General features: G+C 31.4%; 2 protein-coding genes and 1 non-coding gene across 8 annotated transcripts in view; 1 reads left to right on the top strand and 2 right to left on the bottom strand.

Moving 5' to 3' along the window:
• Positions 1-20,987, top strand: part of LOC111302958 (uncharacterized) — a 41,992-nt gene extending 21,005 nt beyond the window's left edge. The window contains exons 4-5 of one of the 6 annotated variants that reach the window (XM_022898883.2): positions 8,964-9,055; positions 13,973-14,069. In XM_022898883.2, coding sequence (XP_022754618.2) covers positions 8,964-9,044 — 81 coding nt within the window. In that variant the 3' untranslated portion in view covers positions 9,045-9,055; positions 13,973-14,069. Of the gene's footprint in view, positions 1-2,265; positions 2,317-2,480; positions 2,856-4,590; positions 5,176-8,963; positions 9,056-13,972; positions 14,070-20,945 lie in introns of those variants that run through there. The other 5 variants (XR_016326551.1, XM_089741992.1, XM_089741989.1 and 2 more) reach the window with 5 other exon arrangements.
• Positions 7,321-7,426, bottom strand: LOC149515402 (small nucleolar RNA R71). The gene has a single exon (XR_016327179.1). It is a non-coding gene; the product is annotated as a small nucleolar RNA R71 (small nucleolar RNA).
• LOC111302957 (endoribonuclease YBEY, chloroplastic-like) lies at positions 15,732-21,502 on the bottom strand. Its single transcript, XM_022898879.2, has 12 exons — positions 20,926-21,502; positions 20,427-20,678; positions 20,250-20,345; positions 19,929-20,106; positions 19,685-19,768; positions 19,506-19,606; positions 19,239-19,331; positions 18,410-18,481; positions 17,414-17,533; positions 17,273-17,323; positions 16,577-16,765; positions 15,732-16,231 (listed from the first exon to the last, which is right to left on the bottom strand). The coding sequence occupies exons 1-12, from the start codon at positions 21,316-21,318 to the stop codon at positions 16,064-16,066; spliced, it is 1,797 nt and encodes a 598-aa protein (XP_022754614.1). The 5' UTR covers positions 21,319-21,502; the 3' UTR covers positions 15,732-16,063.
• Between the last annotated feature and the right edge of the window lie 838 nt (positions 21,503-22,340).

The following is a 22,340-nucleotide window of genomic DNA, read 5'->3' as shown; positions in this document are numbered from 1 at the left end:
GGTTTAGATTTGAGAATTTAAATTTATTTAAGAAAGTACTTTGTGATTTTTCTATAAGAAAAGAGTTTGAATTCAAGTACAAAAAAAATGATAAAATCATAGTTAGAGTTGCATGTAATGCCTAAGGCTGTAATTGGACTGTGCTTTACTCATGATGCAATATTAATAGGACATATATTGTGAAAACATATATGTCTGAGCATTCATGCCTACCCACTTCAAAGAATAAAAGGGTGATAGTCTCAATTATTGCTAGAAGGTTTGGTGAACAAATTAATATAATGCCTTTGATGAAGCCTAGGCATTTGAGGGCACTGGTTAGGAAGGAATTAGGGTTTATTGTGTCGTATGATATCTGTAAAGTAGCTAAGGGAGTTGTTCTTAAAAAAATGGAGGAAAAGTACAAAGAAGAATTTATGTCTTTAAATGATTATACTGAGGAACTGAATTCAATCAACCCAGAGAACATCATTTTTTTAACATTTAAGAATTCAACTCTTGATTCTATGCCTTTATTTGACAAAATATATGTATATTTTGGGGCTTTGAAGAAAGGATTTATTGAGAGATGCAGGTACATGATTGATCTTGATGGTTATTTCTTTAAAAAATTAGTTAAGGGTTAGCTACTTATGGCTATAGGGAGGGATGAGAATAATCAAATGTTCCCAATTGCATGGGCAATGGTGAAAAAAGAGAATATTGAGACTTGGACATGGTTTATATAAAAACTTTGTGATGATTTAGGTATCAAAGATGGACTTAGATAGTCTGTGATCAGTGATATGTAAAGGGTAATTTTTCTAATTGCCTTTTTATTTACTTTTTCATACTTGTTTATTTAATTGGTATAATTGTTCTGTTCTAATACATTACCTTTTTTTTTCAATATTTAGGTTGATAAGATCTATTAGGAATATATTGCCAGAGCAAAGAATGTGTTCTAGGTATATTTATGCTAAGTGAGGGAACAGTCATAGAGGAAAAGACTTGAAATTATAGTTTTGGATATTTGTCAGGTCTCCCAACGAACTTGAGTTGAAAAAACAATTAGAAATCATGGCAGGTATTGAGGGAGGGTTTAGGGCAAAGGAAGAGTCACTGGAAAAATGGCCAATACATGATTGGTGCCAAGCTTTTTTTAATGACATCATTAAATGTGATGTCATTGATAACAATATGTGTGAAACTTTTAATGGTGTCTTTTTAAAAGCAAGGTGCAAGCCTATCATTAGCATGCTAGAGGATATTAGGGTTTATGTAATGAAGAGACTGGTGCCAAAAAAGGAATGCTGCTAATGAATGGAAGACTAACTATGGCCCTATAATTGTAGAAAATGTTGAGCAGTTTAGGCAACTATCTAGAAAATGGAAGATTAAATGGAATGGCATTGGTGGGCCTGAAGTATATTGTGAGAATGTTGAAACACAAGAGAGAGAGAGTTTCATTATTTTGTTACAATACCATTCATGTTCTTGTAAGAGATGGGACATAAGTGGAGTTTCATGTTAGCATGTAATGAGTGCAATAATGTATAAGGGATTAGATCCACTTAAAGTTCATGGTTGAACAAGGAAAAATATTTATGTGCTTACAAGCACATGTTGAATCTGTTATAGGTAAGCAATATTAGCCCAAAAGTGTTCATGGACCAAATTTATCTTTTTTAGTAAAAAAAATGCCAAGTAGACCAGCAAAGAAAAGAAGAAAAGAACCCATTGAAAGTAAGAATGGGACCAAACTATTAAGGCAAGAAAGGAAGATGACGTGAATATTGTTATGGAGAAGCCTACAAGCTAGGATATCAAAGGACATCATAATTTATAAGAAAATTTTTTCATACTTGTTTTGTTCTTAAATGAATGAAAATCATATTATACTAATTGTTTTAAGTATGTGTAGGCTACTGATAATAAAAATGTAAGATCAAAGTCAACCATTACAAGTGACAACATATCCTTCACTGTTTTTGTTGAAGAAAATGTAAGTGTATGCATTTTCTAATTTTGTTGCTATTGTTTGAGTTCTGATATTGATGTTCTGAGTTTTGATGTCGCTATTGTTTGAGAACAATTTTTTTTTTAAAGTTCTGATATCATTGACTGTCTTGTTAACCATATAAGCCATTTGTGAGAGTTCACAAGTAAGGAAAAGGAAAAGAAAATCCTACTTACCTAGCATAGGGATTTGTTTATACCAAAACCCAAATAATAGGATTTCGATATTCAATGTAAGTTATTACTTATTTTATTTACTTTATACAGTTTAAGGTGTTGAGACTAATACTATGGATTTCATAAACATAACTTGGAAGACTTGATGCACTGATTATATAAAGGGGTGGCATTGTGTCTAGTCAATACATCATTCGAAAAAAATTACTGGTAAATAGCCATTGATTGATCCTTACATAACCATTTTTTGTGCTATATATTGAGTCTCACTTTTTATTTTAAATTTTTTGTTATATGGCACAAAGGAGCAAGAAGGTCTTGCAAAAACATATGTCAACAAGAGGGAAAGAACAAGAAAGTCTGCACCAACTTCAAAGAAAGATTGACCATAAGGACTCTTTGCAACCAAATTTAGGACTTTTTAGGTTATAGGTCCTATAGTTTTAGTATTTGAAATGCAACAAAGGTTTAGCAATTTTTTGTACCAGGCTTGATACTAATGTAGTTATCTGGTTTTATAGCTATAAGTTTTATAGTAGCCAAACATTCTGGTCATTTTGTACTACCAGATTGATGATTTTTTGGGTTACAGTTCCTATAATTACATATTGAGTTTTGAAAAAATGTTTAGCAATATTTTGTAGCAGGCTTGATACCAATATACTTGTTCGATTTTATAGCTACATGTTTGCTGTAAATGCAAACACCAATGTAAATGTCTAGTCATTTTTTGTTATAAATGCGAATAACTAAACTTAATAATTCATGTCATCGTGTTGTGCTTTGTGTTTGACACAATTTCAGATATAATACAAATAATCTTGACACTAACATGAGATGAATATTTAAATGACTTGAATAACGTAAATACGAATATAATACGTTTATTATATGTGTTACACGCGACATAACATGATTAGTATATTTAAAATTAATTTATACTTAAATAACATTATACGACACAATACGATTAACATGATTGTATACGAATAACATGATTAGACATGATTAATCCATTTATTTAAATAAAAAAATCATTTAAATTAGTATTTAAATAAAAAATTATTTAAAAATTAAATATTTATAATATATTTAAACATTAAAATGAACGATAAATACAATTATTAATTTATTTTTAAGTAAATTAAAATAATTTAAAAAAATTTTATGTTATGAATAATATTGTGTTTTAAGTATGTCATTACTGTTTGACACGAACACAACATAAATAATGTCATCTCTTAACCGTGTCTACATAATTAAGATATGAAACATAATTACACTGAACTCATATATGATTTTTTTTCATGTCGTTTTCATGTTGTGTTTAAAATTACTAAATCTATAAATAACAATGTCTTGTTGAAAACATTGTGGTTCATGATTTTAAATGGAAATAAAAATATATACATTCATGGTTGCAATCATTTTCTGTTTGGTGGTATCAATTAGTCATATCTTTTTTTGTGTTATTCTTAATAGGTATTTTATGAAAGAAACTGAAATGCAAGTATGTGTACTATAATAACTAAACATAATTTTATATTATATATACACTTTAATGACAGGAAAATTTTACATATCATCAAACAATATATATCATTCATACATGCATAATTACTCATGGCAGAGCCAACATATTATTCCTAAGCATGTCATCCTTACCCACTTCAAATACAAAACATAATAATATTAACAAACTAGACATCAAACCCATTTTGTAGAACCTTTTTTACTTTGTTTTCATTTTTGCATCTAACATTACATTCAATCTTACTTGTAACATATCATTATCAGTTTTTAGTATAGCAACTTCATCAAATAAATTATCACTATTAAACATTATTATTTTGCATTCATCATCACTTTTTAACTTAGCATTTATTCTTCCTAATGCTCTATTTTTTGATTGCATTAAAATTTTAGTTTTTTAATGCTCATTTTTAGTATAATTTTATATTTATTTTGGCTTGTTCCTTAGGATTTTTAGCAAAATTACTCATAAATGCACATTTATCTTATGTGTAAGTACAAATAGAGAAAATGAGAAAGTTTGGACAATCCGGACACATTTTGGAGGATTTATGATGGTAAATGCTAGTAAAGGTCACAACGAGTGTAATTATGCTTCATTGCCTATTAAGGGAGTTCTTTTTACCCTTTTCTTTTATAACTTCTTGAGCTTAAATGAACTTTATGGAACCATATTTCAAGTCCTAATTCTTATAATTTTCATTTAGAATTATCTTTCTTATCTCAATTATGCATTAGTAGCTTTTTAAGATTTAATACATGCTTGAAAGGTAATGTGTGCATTAGTAAGTTGGATGTTAATTTTTATATGGTAAATTTCTAAAAAATTTTTCAAGCATTATAATACATAAATTTTTCTTTTTATGACTTGAATTTTGGCAGAAAAATTAAAGAACAAATCGATGCATTTAACACCAAAAGGAGGGAACATGGATGCAAGCTTACATTTTGGAAGTTGACCATGTAACCAATGCATTTTGGTGCCATCTTTTGAAAACTTAAAAGAGGTTTTAAGAAGCACATGAGCTGGCACTTTGGAGAGTTGCTATTGGCTATAAAAAAGACTTTTTGCCATGGCAAAAATGTATGAAGAGAAGCTAGCAAACTAGTAAAGAGTTTTAAAGTCAAACAACCATGCATCAAGTGTAGAAGCAAAGAGGAAATAAGTCCTTAGAAGCTTTCCTCATTGTTGATATTTTGAAGAGTTTTCTTGGGGCTTCATTCAAAATTCACATGACTATAATTAGGAGTAGAGCCAACCATTTTAGAGAAAACTTTAGCTTAAGATTTTATTTTTCTTATTCTTTAATTTTTGCACTTTTTTTTACTGTATTTTTATTTTTTTAGCAACCAAATAGCCTTTGATCTTCATGTTTTTCTATTGATTTTGAATGCACTTTTACATTTTCTTAAGTATTTTTTAATGATCTTTATAATTTTAGCAATAATACTTACAAATTTTATTGATTTCTAGCTCAAATCTACTAATTTTTCATTGATACTCAAATTTGTTTTTAAATCTACTAGTTTTAACTTGTGATTTTTTTATGATATCTCATTCAAATCTTTTTTTTTTTTTTTGCTCAAATTTTTTCCATAGTTTCCTAATTCAATTAGCTATAACATATTTAAAATTTAGCCTCAAACTTGCACCATAATGTTCGAATCAAGCTTGGAAATTAGTCTAGATGACAGTGACAAGTGCAGATCATATGTAATCAATCAAGATTGGCGTGGAACTGCTCTCTCCTTTCCTAGTTGTTTGTCTTCTTTTCACTTTAAATCTTTCGTTTTACGTGTTTACTTGTTAATTCTTACTTGATTCCGTTTATTTCTTTACATTTCATTACTGTTTGGATCATTTTCTTAGATGATATGATTTTTCAAATTTTGCACCTGTTTTGAAGTTAAGTTTGTTGAGTTTATTTCTTTGTTGAATCAGACTATTTTCTTGTTGATTTAGGTAGTTAACCAATAGATCTAAGTTGCTCTATCTTAAATGAAGTTCATTTACAGTATATAATTGTAGATTGAATTTTTCTTTTACTATTTCATTCAGTTTTCAGTACATATCAGCAGATGTTTTAGTTTTTTTATACTATTTATGTATTTTTCTACATATTTTCTTTTGCCATTTTATTTTTCATTTAGTCATTTACTCTTCCATATAAATTCCAGATTAGGTGTAGATTCAATTGTGCCATGCATGAGTCCAAATTGTGAAGTGTAAAAGTTAGTTTTTAGCTTGTTCACTTTTCTTTTCCATTATAGTTTAAACCTTCAATGTTGTATTTCCTCTTTTCCTCTATTTAGTTTTTGCTCTTCAAGTCAACATTTCATCTAGTTTGCTCAGTGTTTAGATAATGTCTAGGTTGTTTTTAAGAGATTTTGTATGTTTAGAATAGCTTACACTTGTAACAACCAACTTTCTTTTCATGAGTCATGCATAGGCATTAAATTTAGTTTTTGAATAGTGGGTTAGGCTCTTTCATTTGTACGTCATCTTTGTAAATTCATTTCAAGTTTGGCTTTCAATTATTCATTTTCTTGTAGTTATCATTTGTTCTTGCATTTTAGGTTTAGCTATAATTTCTCATTTGCATTTTATTCATTGTTTTCGATGTTTAGATTTTTTTAATTTGGTTACTTGATTTTTTTTAGTAGAATTTTAATTTTTGCATATTAGGTTTATTTTTACTTGTTAATTTTGTTTAGTTAATTTTTCATGCTTTTTTTTTATTAAATAAACTTTAGTAAGAGTAAGGTGATAACCGGTAATTAGCTTAGGAAGTTTTACCTAATCCTTGTGGAATCAACATTCTGATCGAAAAATAACTTTTACTATTTGTCTGACCTGTATACTTGCAAATTTTTCATATCAAGTTTTTTACGTCATTACCGAGGATTAGGTGTAAAAAGTCTTAAGTTAATATCAACTTTTACCATACTCTTCTATAGATTGGTTCCCTTTAGTGCACATACCTTAGGCTTGAGCTTAGGCTTGTTTTGGTTTTAGGTGTATATATCATAGGTTCCTTTTGTTGATAATTTTTCTTCTATATTTGTACATACTTAGGTTTCCATTTTCAAAGTGGTTCATTAGGTATAGTGTTCTTGTGGCCCATGTATGCACTCAATTAGGAATCATGAGTTGATCCCTTTAGATTTTGAGCTTGAGGCTACTTGTAGTAGGATTAGAAGGGAAAACAAATTGATACTACCATCACCATGGTCGAGCAAAACACTAGAGCCCTTAAGGATTATGTTGTGCTTAATCTTCATGGTTTTCAGCCAGCATTAGGAGGCCAGTGATTCAAGCCAATAATTTTGAAATTAAACCTGCAATTAGCCAAATGATACAATAGTTGGTGCAATTTAGTGGTCATTCGAGTAAGGATCCAAATACTCATTTTTGAGATTTTTTAGAGATTTATCATACATTTAAATAGAATGGTGTTATTGATGATGCCATTAAGCTTAAATTATTTTCATTTCCTCTTAGAGATAGAGCCAAGAGTTGGTTAGCCTTGATGCAATCAAATTTCATCACCACTTGGGATGATTTAGTACAGAAGTTCATGACTAAATTTTTTCCTCCGACCAAGACAGCTAAGCTTCGAAATGAGATCACTATATTTGTCCAACATGACTCAAAGACCTTATATAAGGCATGAGAGAGATACAAGGAGCTCTTAAGGCGGTGTTCACACCGCGAACTATTGAAATGGCTAAAGATTCAAAATTTTTATAATGGGTTAATACTTAACACTAGGACACTTTTAGATGCAGCATTGCGAGGTGCTTTAATGAGTAAGCCTTCTGACATAACTTATGAGCTTATTAAGAATATGAGGACTAATAATTATTAGTGGTCTAATGAGAGACAGTATCCTAGAAGAGCTTTAAGGGTGTACAAGGTTAGTAAGCTTACAACGTTTAGTGTTAAGGTAAATTTCCCACCTATATTTGTAAAGTCTTTATATTATAAGGTTCCATCCTTAGAACCGAGTCATAGTCATTCTAGGTTTACTCATACACATAGTTCCTTAGCAATGTGTGACGGATATAGGGTAGGACACTTAAAGGAGTCATGTTCGAGCACCCATTCAGAGAGTATCCATTATTTAGGACAAACCCCTAAGCAACCTAAAAACCCCCATGTTCCCACATATGGACTAGGTTAGAGGAATAACCCAGTTAAGTCTATCCAATTTATAGAAGTACCAAACAATCTTAATGCACTTGACCACCTTAACCACCAATTTTCAATAGCCACTTTTTCAACAACAGCAACCTTCACAGCATTACATACCTTCATTTCCATTTATGCCACCCCAACATAAGAAAACCCCAATCAATGATTTTTTAAGTTCTTTTATTACAGCTCAGACCTTGTTTATACATACCTAAAATACCATGTTTCAGAATCATTCTACATCCATAAGAAACTTAGAGACCTAAATTGGTCAATTAGCAACCTTTTTTAGTACCTGACCCCAAGGCATCTTACCCAATAACATAGAGGTCAACTTTAAGAGGGAGGGAAATGAGCATTGTAAGGCAATCACATTTAAAAGTGAGAGGCAGTTAGCTGGTGACCAAGGCTTGATAGGTTATCAAGATGTGCCAATTGAGAAGTCTGATGATGATAAGCTTGATAGATGTTAGGAAAATGGGGTTTAGCCCCATGTAATTGGTTTTGGATTAATCAAAGGCCATGGGCCTTAGTCTTTTTTTTTACACAGTGCCCTAACTACTTAAAAAAAAAGAGATAGGGTTATTTTAAGATAATGTCGTAAATCAAGAAGAAAAAAAAAGCTAGAAAAAGCAGAGAGAAAAAAGAGAAAGGAAAGTTGGTTGAACAAAAGTTGATCCGTGATCCGATTAAACTGAAACTTTATCAATAGGTTTATGATTTAGAGTTTTACATTCTGAATGGTGAAGATTGGATTTGAAGCTCTCTATGAACAAATCCAGGGTGTATTTGTTGAGTCACTTATTTGGTGAGATTTCTCCAATTATCTCTCTAGTTATTGATTAGCTTTACTTTTAGTTAGAAAAAAACTTTGTATATTCATTATTTGATAGTGAAGATTTTTTTGATGGTCCGTGATTTTTCTCTCTACACTAGAAGGTTTTTCATGTAAATCTTGGTGTGCTTTACTTTTTCTATGTTTTTTTATTATTGATTGTTGTCTATTATTATGGGTTTATTGCAATTTATTGTTTCTATATTATTGTGATTATTGCTTCAGGTGCAACAAGTGGTATCAGAGTCAGGTTATTTTGAGACAATGATACAGAAGCAGCTCAAAATAGAAGTAGATTCTGTTTGAGATCATAAAAGGTGATACAAGTTTCATGATAAAATTGACAGCATCAAATTATTCAATTTGAAAGCCTATGATGAAAGTCATTTATACTGTAAAAATTTATAAAAGCCAGTATAAGTGATTCGGTAAACCAACAGATATGAAAGATGAAAACTAAAAGAAATTAGGTAGAAAGACGTTGGCTACAATCAGAAAATGGATTAATATTAGCATATTTCATCATGTAGCACAGAAGGTAGACACCCACATTGTTTAAGAAAAAATGGTTACATTGTATAAAAAAAAAAGTATGAATAAAGTTATGTTTGTTAAAAAGCTTACAACTTTATAGTACAGAGATGGACGATCTATTATAGAGCACTTGAGTGATTTTTAAGATATATTTAATCGGATGACTAATATGAAGCTTAAGATGGATGATGAAATAAAAGCATTATTTTTTTTAAGTTCATTGTCATATAGCTAAAATACTCTAGTTGTGACTATTCTTAATTCAGCTCCTGATTATAAGATAACATTGAAGATGGTAAAGGACAATATGCTTAATGAAGAAGCAAGATAAAAAGATGTAGACCCTGGTAATTAAGCTCTGGTCACGGAGAACAGGAGTAGAAATATCGATAGAGGTCAGGACTCAAAAAGTTGTACTAAGTCTAAACATAGATCCAAGTCTAGAGATAAAGTGAAGTATTTTCATTGTGGTAAAATAGATCATATAAAATGAAACTGTAAAATCTTAAAGCAAAAATAAAAAGATGAGAAAGGCAAGAGTTCAGATGATGATAATGTTATAGCAGTAAATTCAGATAGTGATTCAGTTACTTTGATTTGTACACATGGTGATTGTAATCATGTTAGTGATCCTAGCATTAAGTGGATAACTGACACAGGAGTGGCATATCATTGTGTTCCGAAGAGAGAGTTGTTTACAACTTCAAAGTAAAAGATTTTGGTTGCACTAAGATGAAAAATAAAAGTGTATCGTAGATTGTTGGGATTTGTGATATTATTATACAAACTAGTACAGGTTACATGTTAACTTTGAGGGATGTCAGATACATTTCGGATATGAAATTGAACTTACTTGTTATTGATGTCCTTGATAAAAAAAATATGAAGGTCGATAAAAGAATGGGTAGTGGAGCTTCTCAAAGGATCTATGGTAGTTACAAGGGAAAAACTATGCTACACAATGTATAAAACATGGATGTAATTGAATGGTAACCATGTAAATGTTGTTGAGGATGATGCTTCAGTAAACTTATGGCATAAAAGGCTGACACACATGAGTGAGAAGGGGTTACAGGTTTTGGCAAAACAGTCTCTTATTCCCTTAACCAAAGGTATGTCTCTTGATTCATTTGATTATTATTTGTTCGGTAAGCATTGTAGGGTTTCTTTTCATAAGAGTTCTCAAAGAAAAGAAAATAGATTGGAATTGATTTATTCTAACGTATGTGGTCCCATTGAGGTTGAGTCATTAGGTGGTGGTAGTAGATATTTTGTTACTTTTATTGATGATACTTCATGTAAGACTTGAGTGTATATGTTAAAATACAAAAGTCATGTACTATAGTATTTTTAAAAATTTCATGTCATAGTTGAAAGGATGATAGAGTTACTTTTAAAGTGTAATCGGACTGATAATAATGGAGAATACACATCCAAAAAATTTGAAGAGTATGTTCAGAGTATGGGATCAAGCATGAGATGACAAAACCTGTAACATCGCAGCATAATGGTGTAGTTGAAAGGATGAATTGCACCATTGTAGAAAAAGTTATATGTATGTTAAGGATAGCAAAATTATTAAAGCCATTCTGGGGTAAAGCAGTCAACACAGCTTGTTATTTGCTTAATAGGTCATCATCAGTTCTTTTAGGCTTTGACATTCTAAAAAACGTGTAGACAAGAAAAGATGTTTCATACTCTCACTTAAAAGTTTTTAGATGTAAAACATTCATACATATGCCAAAAGAACAGAGGTCAAAGTTTGATAGTAAAGTCACATAGTATTTTTTGTAGGATATGGTGATGAGAAATTTAGTTATAAGGTATGGGATCCAGTGAAGAGAAATACAGTCAAAAGTAGAGACGTGATCTTTCATGAAAAAAAAATTATAGCAGATCTTAAAAAAAATAAAAAGACTACACGAGTTATTATTGAGTGTAATATTTCAATATCGATAGAGGTTTCATAAGAAAAAGCCACAGATGATAGAAATGAGCAAGAAATAGAACTTAAGGATATGAATGAGTAGCCATAGTTAGTGATGAGTCAAATACAATCAATTTTGAGCAAAGAAAGCAATCCTCTCTACCTGCGAGTGTTGAGTAGGGGAAGTTACCTTCGGTATTAGGTGATGTACAGTCTCAGCCTAAAAGATATACTAGAGAGCGCAGGCCATCTACCAGGTATCCAATTTTAAATTTTATTTTGGTTATCAGTGAAAAGGAACCAGAGAGCTTTCAAGATGTGCAGGTTACTTTGGATAGAGAGTACTAGTTAAAAGCAATGAAAGAATAGATGGAATCATTACGAAAAAATGGTACTTATGATCTTGTTAAACTTTCAAAAGAGAAGAGGCCATTGAAAAATAAATAGGTGTTCAAGTTAAAAAAAAATGGTGATAAACTAGTGAGGTATAAAGCTCGATTGATGGTAAAAGATTTTTCTTAAAAATCAGGCATCAATTTTGATGAGATCTTTACTCCAATTGTGAAGATGAGTTTCATTCGAGTAGTATTAAGATTAGCAGTTAGTTTGAATCTTAAGCTTGAGCAACTTGATGTTAAAACTATATTTTTGCATAGTGACTTGCAGGAAGACATTTATATGAATTAGCCTGAGGGTTTTGAAATGAAAGGGAAAGAGCACTTAGTTTACAAATTGAAAAAAAGCTTGTATGGCTTGAAACAAGCTTCGTAACAGTGGTACAATAAGTTTGATTCTTTTATGGTGAGTCATAGTTATAAAAGAATGGCACCAGATTCTTGTATGTATGTCAAAAAATTCCCTGATGGTAACTTCGTTATTCTTTTATTATATGTTACTGATATGTTGATTGTGGGATAAGATATTGGTATGGTTCACAGGTTAAAAGAACAATTATCCAAGTTCTTTGACAGAAAAGATTTAAGTTCAGCAAAGTAGATTCTAGATATGGACATTATTCGGGATAAGAGAGTTAGAAAACCATGGTTATTACAGAAAAAGTATGTTGAATGAGTGCTTAGTAAATTCAACATGCAACATGCTAAATCAGTTAGCAGTCCATTTACCAACCATTTTCATCTGAGAAGAAATCTTGTCTAGTGTCTAAAGAAGACCAATTAGCTATATCTAGTATTCTTTATTCTTTTGCAGTTGATTCTTTAATGTATCTTATGATTTGTACACAACCTAACATTGCTCATATAGTTGGTGTAGTAAATAGATTTTTTTTTTAATCCGAGAAAGGTTCACTAAGAAGCAGTGAAATGAATTTTTAGATATTTGAGGGGTACCTCAAAATTGTACTTGAGTTATGGAGTTTCACAATCAGTTCCAGAATGGTTTACTGATGCTGACATGACAGATGATATTGATGGTAGAAAATCTACTTCAGGATATTTGTTCATTTTTACAGGAGAAGCTGTGTCTTAGCAATCTAAGTTGTAAAAGTGTGTTGCTTTGTCAATTACAGAGGTAGAGTATATTGCAACAATCGAAGTAGGTAAAGAAATGATTTGGATGAAATGTTTTCTTCTTGAATTGAGGTTAAATAAAAAAGAGTATGTAGTATTTTGTGATAGCCATAGGGCTTTATATTTGAGTAAGAATGCCATGTACTATGCAAAAACAAAGCATACTGATGTTAGATATCATTGGTTACATTCAGTGATTGAAGAACAACAAATGTTATTGAAAATAGTCCATACTGATGAAAATGTAACAATATGTTAACTAAAATACTTCTCAAAAAGAAGCTTGAGCTATGTAGTAACTTGACCAGAATGAGTTCCTTAGCCCAGATAAGTTTTAAATGAAACTGCTATGGTGATAAATCTTCTCCTAATAGGGTTAGAGGGGAAGATTGTTAGGAAAATGGGGTCCAACCCCATATAATTGATTTTGGATCAATCAAAGGCCATGGGCCTTGGTCTTTCTTTTTACACAGTGTCCTAGCTACTTAATTAAAAAGAAATTGAGCTATTTTAAGATAGTGTCACAAACCAAGAAGAAAAAGAAAAAAAGTCAAAAAAAGCAGAGAGAAAAATAGAAGGGAGAGTTGGTTGAATGGAAGTCAATCCGTGGTTCGATTGAGCTGAACTTTATCGGTAGGTTTATGATTTAGAGTTCTACATTCTAAACGGTGAAGATCGGGTTTGAAGCTCTCTATAAACAAATCCATTGTATATTTGTTGAGTCACCTATTTGGTGAGATCTCTTCAATTATCTCTCTAGTTATTGATTAGCTCTAGTTTTAGCTAAAGAAGAACTTTATATATCCATTATTTGATAGTGAAAATTTTTCTAGTGGTCCATAATTTTTTTCTCTACACTAGAAGGTTTTTCATGTAAATCTTGGTGTACTTTACTTTTCTTGTATTTTTTATTATTGATTGTTGTCTATTGCTGTGAATTTATTACGATTTATTACTTCTGTATTATTATGATTATTGCTTTAAGTGTAACAATAGAGACCTAGTTAACTATGAGGAGAAGGGTAAAAAGAAGGATGGGGGTATAGTCCCTATTCATACCCAGTTACCATAGACACCATCACATAGTGCTTTACCAAGTTCATCTAGACCTATTTCTCTAAAAGTTGAGCTACCTAAACCTTATATTCCTTTCCCTCAGAGATTTGAAAAGTAGAAGGAAAAGAAGTAATTTTCTAAATTTCTTAAAGTGTTTAAGAAGCTACACATTAATATCCTATTTGCAGATGCACTTGAGTAGATGCCTATCTATGCAAAATTCATGAAAGATATTATCTGTCGAAAAGGGAGATTGGAGGATTATGAGACAATTACGCTCACCAGTGAGTGCACATCATGTTTGGCTTTCAAGTATGCATTTTCTTATAGCTATCATTTGTCCTTGCATTTTAGGTTTAGCTATAATTTTCATTTGCCTTTTATTCATTGTTTTCGATGTTTAGATTTCTTTTATTTTTATTTTTATTTGGTTACTTGATTTTTTTAGTACAATTTTAATTTTTGCATATTAGTTTTTTTTCTTTTACTTGTTAATTTTGTTTAGTTAATTTTTCATGCTTATTTTTTTATTGAATCAACTTTAGTAAGAATAAAGTGATAATCAGTAATTAGTTTAGAAAGTTATACCTAATCCATGTGGGATCAACATTCTTACCAAAAGGTAGCTTTTACTATTTATGCGGCCTATATACTTGTAAATTTTTTGTATTATTTTCATCTTCAAAATTGAATTTTCTCTTTTTAAACCTGTATTGGCATCCCTTAAATCAATAATCCATAGTTTCAAATGTTTTCCTCGATCGGCTTATGATGCCAAGTAAAAAATTGATATTGATTTCCTTGTGTACATCATACATTTCAATTATAGATTTTATTATCATGCCAAGCACAATCTTAGGGATAATCAAACTTCAAAACCATGCTTTAGACTTAATAATCAAACTTTAAACTTCAAATATAACTGATAATTATTGTAGCCAAAGAAATGCCTTCCAGGATTATCATCACTTGTTGAAGTGACTTGATAAGGCTTTAATCCATAATAGCATAACACAAACTCATCTCCATAATCATAGGTTACTAAAACAAATTTGAATCTATTGTCAATTCAACATTCAGTCGTAATAATAAAATTATAAAAACAAATGTCAATTTGTTGTCAATTTAGGGGTTAACAATCTTTGGACTCCTTACTTTTTTGGTAAACAATAAACTCAATAATGTTAAATATACATTCAAAGTAAAAAAAAAAAAAAAAATTATCATTCTTGGATTTATTATAGTTTTCCATCAATTTTTCTATTTTTTTCTTTAGCTTCAAATAAGCTCAACCCAATCAAAATGCTAATAAGAAATCACTATATCTAATGGGAAATCATTGCATATGACCACAATCAATGTAACATTGCAAACCTAATCTTTAAAAAACAATTCTAATAAAGAATATAAACCTGTCAACCCAATCTTTTCAATGTAGCAATTAGGGTTTAGGGTTTTCAAATAATCCATTTTTTCAATTCTATAAAAATATCAATAAGAAAAAACTAACAGATTGCAATCAAAGTGCAACAAAGTTTTACTAATAAACCAATGAGAAAAACGATTCATCGCTCACACTTGTTCTTGTTTCCAATCCGAATTAGAGAAATTGAACATTTCTTCTTATAAAGTTTATTGATTCATCAAAATTGAACCCCTTTTCACTTTTAATCAATTCCTTCAACTTTTCTATTCCAAGATTTCAATTTGAGTTCATGATCTTTTAGAACAAACGAGAAACAAAGGATTTGAGAATTAAGGATTTTAAGTTCTTTTCAGTTTTATGGTTTCACAATTTTCTGTTTCTCTTTTTTTTTGTCACAATTTATTTTTTTTTGTTAATGATATTAATATATTATTAAGTTTAAATAATGGTCGACATGAATTTTTGGTAGTCCACATGGCCAGAATTTATAATACACGTCAACATTAACAAAGTTAAGAACAGAAAAGAAAATCACGTTAATAGCTACGTCAGCCATTTAACGAATAAAATTTAACACTATTAACTATTGAACTAAAATCCTTAAAAATAATACTACAATGATTAATTCCTTTAAATAGTATTAAAGAGATTAAATTCCTAAAAATCGATTAGTACATGGACCTTTGGCATATTTTGACCTAAAATGAATAAATGGGCAAAGAGGACAAATTCATCACTAGTTATGTCACGTCGACCTAACTTTTCCATATGAAGAGCAGAAATAAGTGTCAAAAATTTGCAGGCTGCATCCCATCAGAGCTATTGTGCTGTGTCTTAAGCGTGAAGTTGGTCTTCAGAATGCATATCGGAAGATAGCATCAGCTACACCATCTTCATCATTGCTAGCACCAATTACATCAGCCACAGCTTTTGTTTTCTCCGATCCATTACTGAGAGCAATTCCTAGAGATGCTAACTGAAGCATTTCAACGTCATTTTCCCCATCACCAATGGCCATTATCTAGGGAAACAGAAAAGAAAAATATTAGAATTATTAATGTCAATATAGGCATATCTCTATATTTAGGCTCACAAAAGCATATTTCAGTCGGTTAGCATCATGATAGTTCTACTTCTATCCTTGTAAAAAAGGTAATTAAACATCGTAGCAGCTAGTTTTCCAGTCATCTAAGCCCGCATGCTGCATTTGCTGTGTGAATATCCAAAATGAACTATTGGAAGGCTAGTTTCACTATATCCAAGCAAATTAGGCGAATGCGAAAGAGAAATAGAGAAAAGAATTAGGTGGATGGGAAAGAAAAATGGAGAAAAGAAGATAGAAGATAGGAGAAAATGTTGTCTGTACCTCATTTGCATTGACACCCCAATGATCAAGTAGCATTTTTACTCCTCTCCCCTTTGAAGTCCCCAAGGGAATGATTTCAAGCATGTCTGGTACAGCTTGGATAACATTAGCACGATCTCTTGTTGCTTCTGACCAGTATGGACGCAAATTAGTTGCTATTCCCTCAGCAGTGTCAAAAAAGATCAGCTTCTGCAAATCCAGAAGATGTGCATTAAATGATAAGGACCATATTCAACAAAATCCACGATATCTATTGGATTGGATTCTGTGATGGCATTTAAACAAAAAATCTTTAATCACCTTACGCTTTTCTTTCTTGAAAAGTAGTTTTATGTCAACAGCAATATCATAGACATGCATCTATATTAGAATCGCAGAAGCCATGGGCAATGAGTGCCACTGTTTCTGATAGCATTTTGGGATTTAATTTAGAATTAAAAGTGAAAGACCAGAAATGCATTTAGGTAGGAAGAACGCAAGCATTAGTTACTCATGCCAGGACTTCTCAAACCATATTAAAGATTGCAGTTGTTGAACAAATAACCAGATTCACTCGAACTCAATAATAAATGAAACAACCACCATAGCTCCTTTTTATCTATTTCACAGACAAAAATGTTGAGTCCTTGCAGACAAAGATATACTCCTATTACTTTCTATCTATGCTTTAAGCAAGAACTAAATCTCTGCCTGTACCTGTGTGTCAGCAGCAGCCACCAGATGCTCAATTGAAGGCATGATCTCTGCCTGTAAAAGTTGTTGTGTATCATACACATCATAAAAATTTTATTGATCAACAAATAAAATGTATTAATACAAGGAAAAAGTACACGGCACCTTTGGCTCATGATATACAGTATGCAGTGTGTCAACAAGAGGGTGATCAAATAGGGTTAAACAGCGATCCTCGCAAAATGCAATAAGAGGAACCTCATGCTCCAAAGAGTAACGGCCTGCCTGAAAATTTTAAGAACAGTTGAATTATGATAAAAACAATAGATTTATTTTTAAAGGATCTAACATGGCTATTGCCAATCAGGGAATTAAGTGATTAGTTTGTTTGATTCCCTTTCTTTTGGGCAGGGGTAGTTAAAAATCATTCACCCAGTCCACTTCATGTCTGACACAAAACAGACCACCCAAATTGTCTCTGATCATTCCTAGGAAGACTAGCACTTAGAGATCACTAGATGAATAATGGCTAATGGAACCTATCCTTTTCTTCCTCTTGATAATCTTGGGACAGGAGAGAGGAGTGAGAATATCCTCATATAAATTTGGCAATGAATACTATTAAATGAAGTCCTATCTAAAGAGTAATGAGAATAAATTGCAGCCTCTGGCAAAAAAACTGCTCAAATTAAAATGAAATAAAGACAGAATTCAGATGAGAATTTAAGAATATGAATTTTTCCTGATAAAGAACTTGGCAGAATCAGCAATTTCAGTAAAGTAAAGAAATTGCAGCTAATACTTTGCTCCTCCAGAGAAGTTTTCGGTAACTAGCATCAGTGCAGTTACTAGTAACTAGCACAATTAACTTAAATAAACTACTATCTGTTCAAACAAAATACAGTTCATATAACATTATAATGTGAGAGAATTTCTCTCAATAAATGTTAGGACACACAGACCGAGCAACATCCTACTACTCACAAAAGACAATGAAAACTTAACATGCAGATTGTAAAAAAATATTCAATGTTAGCAAGTAACCTTTTACCAGGAAAAGAAACCACAATCCCAAGTCCGTAAATCAATAGCATAAAGAAAATTGAAACTCCAAAGTCTTGCGACAAGAATCATTTGATGTTTAAGCAAAAGAGGTATTACCTCTCTGCAAACATTTGGATCTAAATTCCCTTTAAAAACTTCTCGTCCATTTATACCATAAACAAGTAATCCCTGAGGGCAAGAAGAAGAAAGCAATTGAGTTAACATCATGGTACTAATGTAAACTGTCACAGGTTTTCAAGCATAAGAAAGTGTGCAGAATTAAATTTTGCATTGTGTTCTAATTAGGTTCATTGAGAATGTGCCAGATAGACTCTAGTCATGGGTTAAATATGTGAACTAGTAGAAGTTGACCACAAAAGCTTTGTTATTAATTCTTCAAAAGTCATTTCATAGATTGTCTGAGATTCTGTGTAATAGCAATATTCCTCTATGAAAGGAAAATATGTTCATGGAGAGAAGTCAAAGGAAAACATAAAAAGAAACCCAAGAAAAACATCAGAAAGGGCTAGAGGACTGTGTTCCTCCAACAATATCCTTCAACAAGTGGTTTCCCTTCAACTTTTAAGCTTGGCATCTCTACTCATAGAAATAGATATAATAAGAGTTTCGTGGTACATTCTTCAAAAGTCATTCCATAGATTGTCTGAGATCTGAGATTGTATTTAATAGCAATATTCCTCTATGAAAGGAAAATATATTCATGGAGAGCAGTCAAAGGAAAACATAAGAAGAAACAAAGAAAAACATCAGAAAGGGCTAGAGGACCATGTTCCTCCAACAATGTCTTTAACAAGTGGTTCCCTTCAACTTTTCAGCTGGGCATCTCTAATTATAGAAACAGATCTAATAAGAGTTTTCATGTCATTATTCAGTTGAAAGAGATGCAAGATCTCATTGCCAACAAGGATAAAGGAAAAAGAAGAACCTGTAAGAAAACCCCAGGAGAGTGCTCTGAGATGATGCCTTCTTTGCCAGCTAAATCAACCATCTGCAGAACACTTATTGCAGCAGGACGTGCCTGACATGTATCAAACCAGGAATTGGTAATCAAAATCTTAACTAGCAAGCAAAATACCAAATGGAAACATGATACATACATCAAATAAAGACATGATACAATGGTAAACTTCTTGAACAACATCCCAATAGTCAATGAATTTGAATGAGAACAAAAAGTTCCCTCTGTTCTTACTTTTCCTGTGGCTATCACAATTTTTACACCTCTTGATGATGCCTCTTTCAAAGCTCTTGCATTAGTCAATGAAACTTGGCTTTTGCTGTTCAGCAGTGTACCTAGCATTAAAGTTACAAAAACATTAGATATGGTACTGGAATTAATAAGCACTAGAATTGCAGTGGGAATAATCTCACCATCCATATCACAGAAGATGTACTTGAACTTTGGTTTGTAGAATCGAAGACTACCTTCTTTCTTCCTATCTTTTGACATATTATCTGTAAGATGATCTCACTCAAAATTATATATTATGATTTATTGTTTAGCTTCAAAATCACTAAAGAACATGCACATACAAGAAGAATATAAGCCTTGCTGGGTAAGAAATAAGACTTAAAAAGGTTCAACTAACAATAAACAGATAAAATAGGATAGTACCATTTGAATTTTCCATAGGAAGATTTGCATTAGTTTCAGCATCGTATGCACTCTGTATTAGTCCTTTTCCCTTCCATCCAAGACTCTTCAAAAGAAATTCCTCCTCCTTCTCCATTTCTTCTTCAGCATCTTCACTGATCTCATGGTCAAAACCCAATAGATGCAGCAACCCATGAAACTTCAAAGTGGATAAAAAAATAAGTTGGAGTCAATATAACATTATGATTTGGGTATCAATACCAAATGGAGTAACCATTTAAGTTGGAGTCACTCTCAAGGCTCAAGCAAATAAATGGAGAAAGTTCAAATTACTGAACCAACCATAAGGATGCGTATTTCATCAATAAGTGTGTGCCCTCGTTCTTTGGCTTGCCTTGCAGCAGTCTCAACAGAAATAACAATATCACCCAACATAAGCTGCAAAGAAAGAAAGAAATGTCAATTGCTTTAAACTTACCAGTTAAGGCAAACATTTCAGTCAACAAATATACTACTTACAATAGGAAGCTTAAGTTCAGGAACATGTTCTGACATGGACAGGACATCGGTAGCATGGTCTTCGTCCCTCCATTCCTTGTTTAGTTTCCGAATGAAGTCATCGTTACAAAGGAGTACAGACAACTCTACGCTTTCGAAACCACCAACATCTTGAATAACAGTATCTCTTGTTTTATAATTTGAGCCCTTTAAACGGTCAAAAGCTAACTTCATCGCTATTGGCACATTAAGACGAAGTAACTCCGCAATGCTCTGCAATATGTACGCAGTTCAAAAACAAAGAGGATAATTGAAATTGTCTATGCACTTTATTTTCTTTCATATTCTCGAGAAACTAACAGAAAATCCGTTAATACTAGCATTTTCAGGAGACCTAAAAATGAAATAAAGTAGAAAACGGCTAAGGAATTATCCTTTCTTTCATTTTCTCGAAAATCAAACTGAAAATTAGTTAACACTAGCATTGTTTGAAAGGTAATGTAAGATTCAAATATTTTACCAAAATTTCATGATCATCAGGTAACTCTTCTTCAATGCAAATACTGACACTGAGCTCCAACTGCTTCTCTTTACTCTTCGCTGGCCGTCTTCTCACCTTCCGATACTCTCTATTCGAGGCCGAAATGATTCGCGTTAGCCTCGATAGTCTCCTACCTTCCCGGCACAAAGCGTGAAATCTCCTACCAAAGAGGGAAGATTTCGATGAGGAAGGGACATCGAAAGGAGCCGTGTAGCGAATGAGAGATAGATTGGAAGAAGAGCGGCAGATGGAGAAGGTGATTGGAGAGCTTTCGAGAGAGAAAGTGATGGAGGCGCGTGAAATAGCAGACGCCATTGCGATGGAGGAAGGAGGGTGGAGAGAACGGAGGAGAAAAGAGAGGCGAGGGAGCATATAGATTCTTCTTTCTCGTGTTAGCGAACAGTGTGAGGCCGTTGAGACGTTAACCGCAATGGTTAAAACCCGAAACGAAATATCGAAAGGTGATTAGGATCTGCTCTTGTTTAGGTTTGTTTAATGGTTTAATCCCAGAGAATTGACCGTCGACAGTTGAGTTCTCTCAATGCTTAAAAAAAAAAGAAGGGTGGGGGGGGTGAAGATATTGGGCAACTTGACGTCTAGCTTAAAGTTTGAGACACAAAGTTACCTATCGATGGCAGCGAATTTTCATGTAATTTATTAATAGGATATTAGTATTACATATTTACATGAAAACATAATTTCTATTAATTTTTTTCAAATTTCAATTTATTTTGCCTACCATTTTAAATATAGAAGCGGAAAATTTAGATTTTTTTTTTCGAAAGTGTCAATTTGTAATATATAAAAAATTGTAAACAAAAATTTAAAATAATATATTAATATATAACTAGTTTTTTTTACTTATGTCACGCATGAAATTTTTTATTATATATTTTATAATTTAAAATTTTAATTTATACTAATTTATACATTTTATTTAGATAAATAAAAATATTCATAATTACTTATAATTTGTAATAAAAAATTACAAAAGCTATCTACGTATAAATTATTATGAAAAAATCCGAAAAAATATTATGCAAGTTTTGAAAAAAATAAATTTTAATAAACTTTTTTTTTGTATTACAAAAGTAAAATTACATATAAAAACTCAATGAAAAAGTTAATCTTTTATTCAAAATTTACATATACTCTAAAAACGAAACATTATTTTAGTGTGAAAACTAAAATTTACACGTCACATATTATTTGTAGGTTGAAAACCTAAATTTTGCTTTTTTTAAAAAAAATTTTTGGACAGTAAATTTATAAATTTTAACTTGAAATTTCAATGAAAATAAAAAGAAATTTAGCCTACTAATTAGGATTTACCATCCAATTAACGAAGGTAAAGATTATTATTTATATGATTTTGAATTGATGAAAATAAAATA

The sequence above is a fragment of the Durio zibethinus genome, chromosome 13, assembly GCF_047325235.1.
Source record: "Durio zibethinus cultivar Kanyao isolate XHJ-2024 chromosome 13, ASM4732523v1, whole genome shotgun sequence".
Taxonomy (NCBI): domain Eukaryota; kingdom Viridiplantae; phylum Streptophyta; class Magnoliopsida; order Malvales; family Malvaceae; genus Durio; species Durio zibethinus.
This window is presented reverse-complemented; position numbering and strand designations above follow the sequence as displayed.

Coding starts and splice junctions, on each gene's coding strand:
- LOC111302957 (XM_022898879.2), bottom strand. CDS start 21,318: ATGCTCCCTCGCCTCTCTTTTCTCCTCCGTTCTCTCCACCCTCCTTCC. Junction 19,607..19,684: donor CATCTTCTGTGATATGGATG/GTGAGATTATTC, acceptor CTTTAATGCTAG/GTACACTGCTGAACAGCAAA. Junction 16,766..17,272: donor TGGCTGCTGCTGACACACAG/GTACAGGCAGAG, acceptor CTGGATTTGCAG/AAGCTGATCTTTTTTGACAC.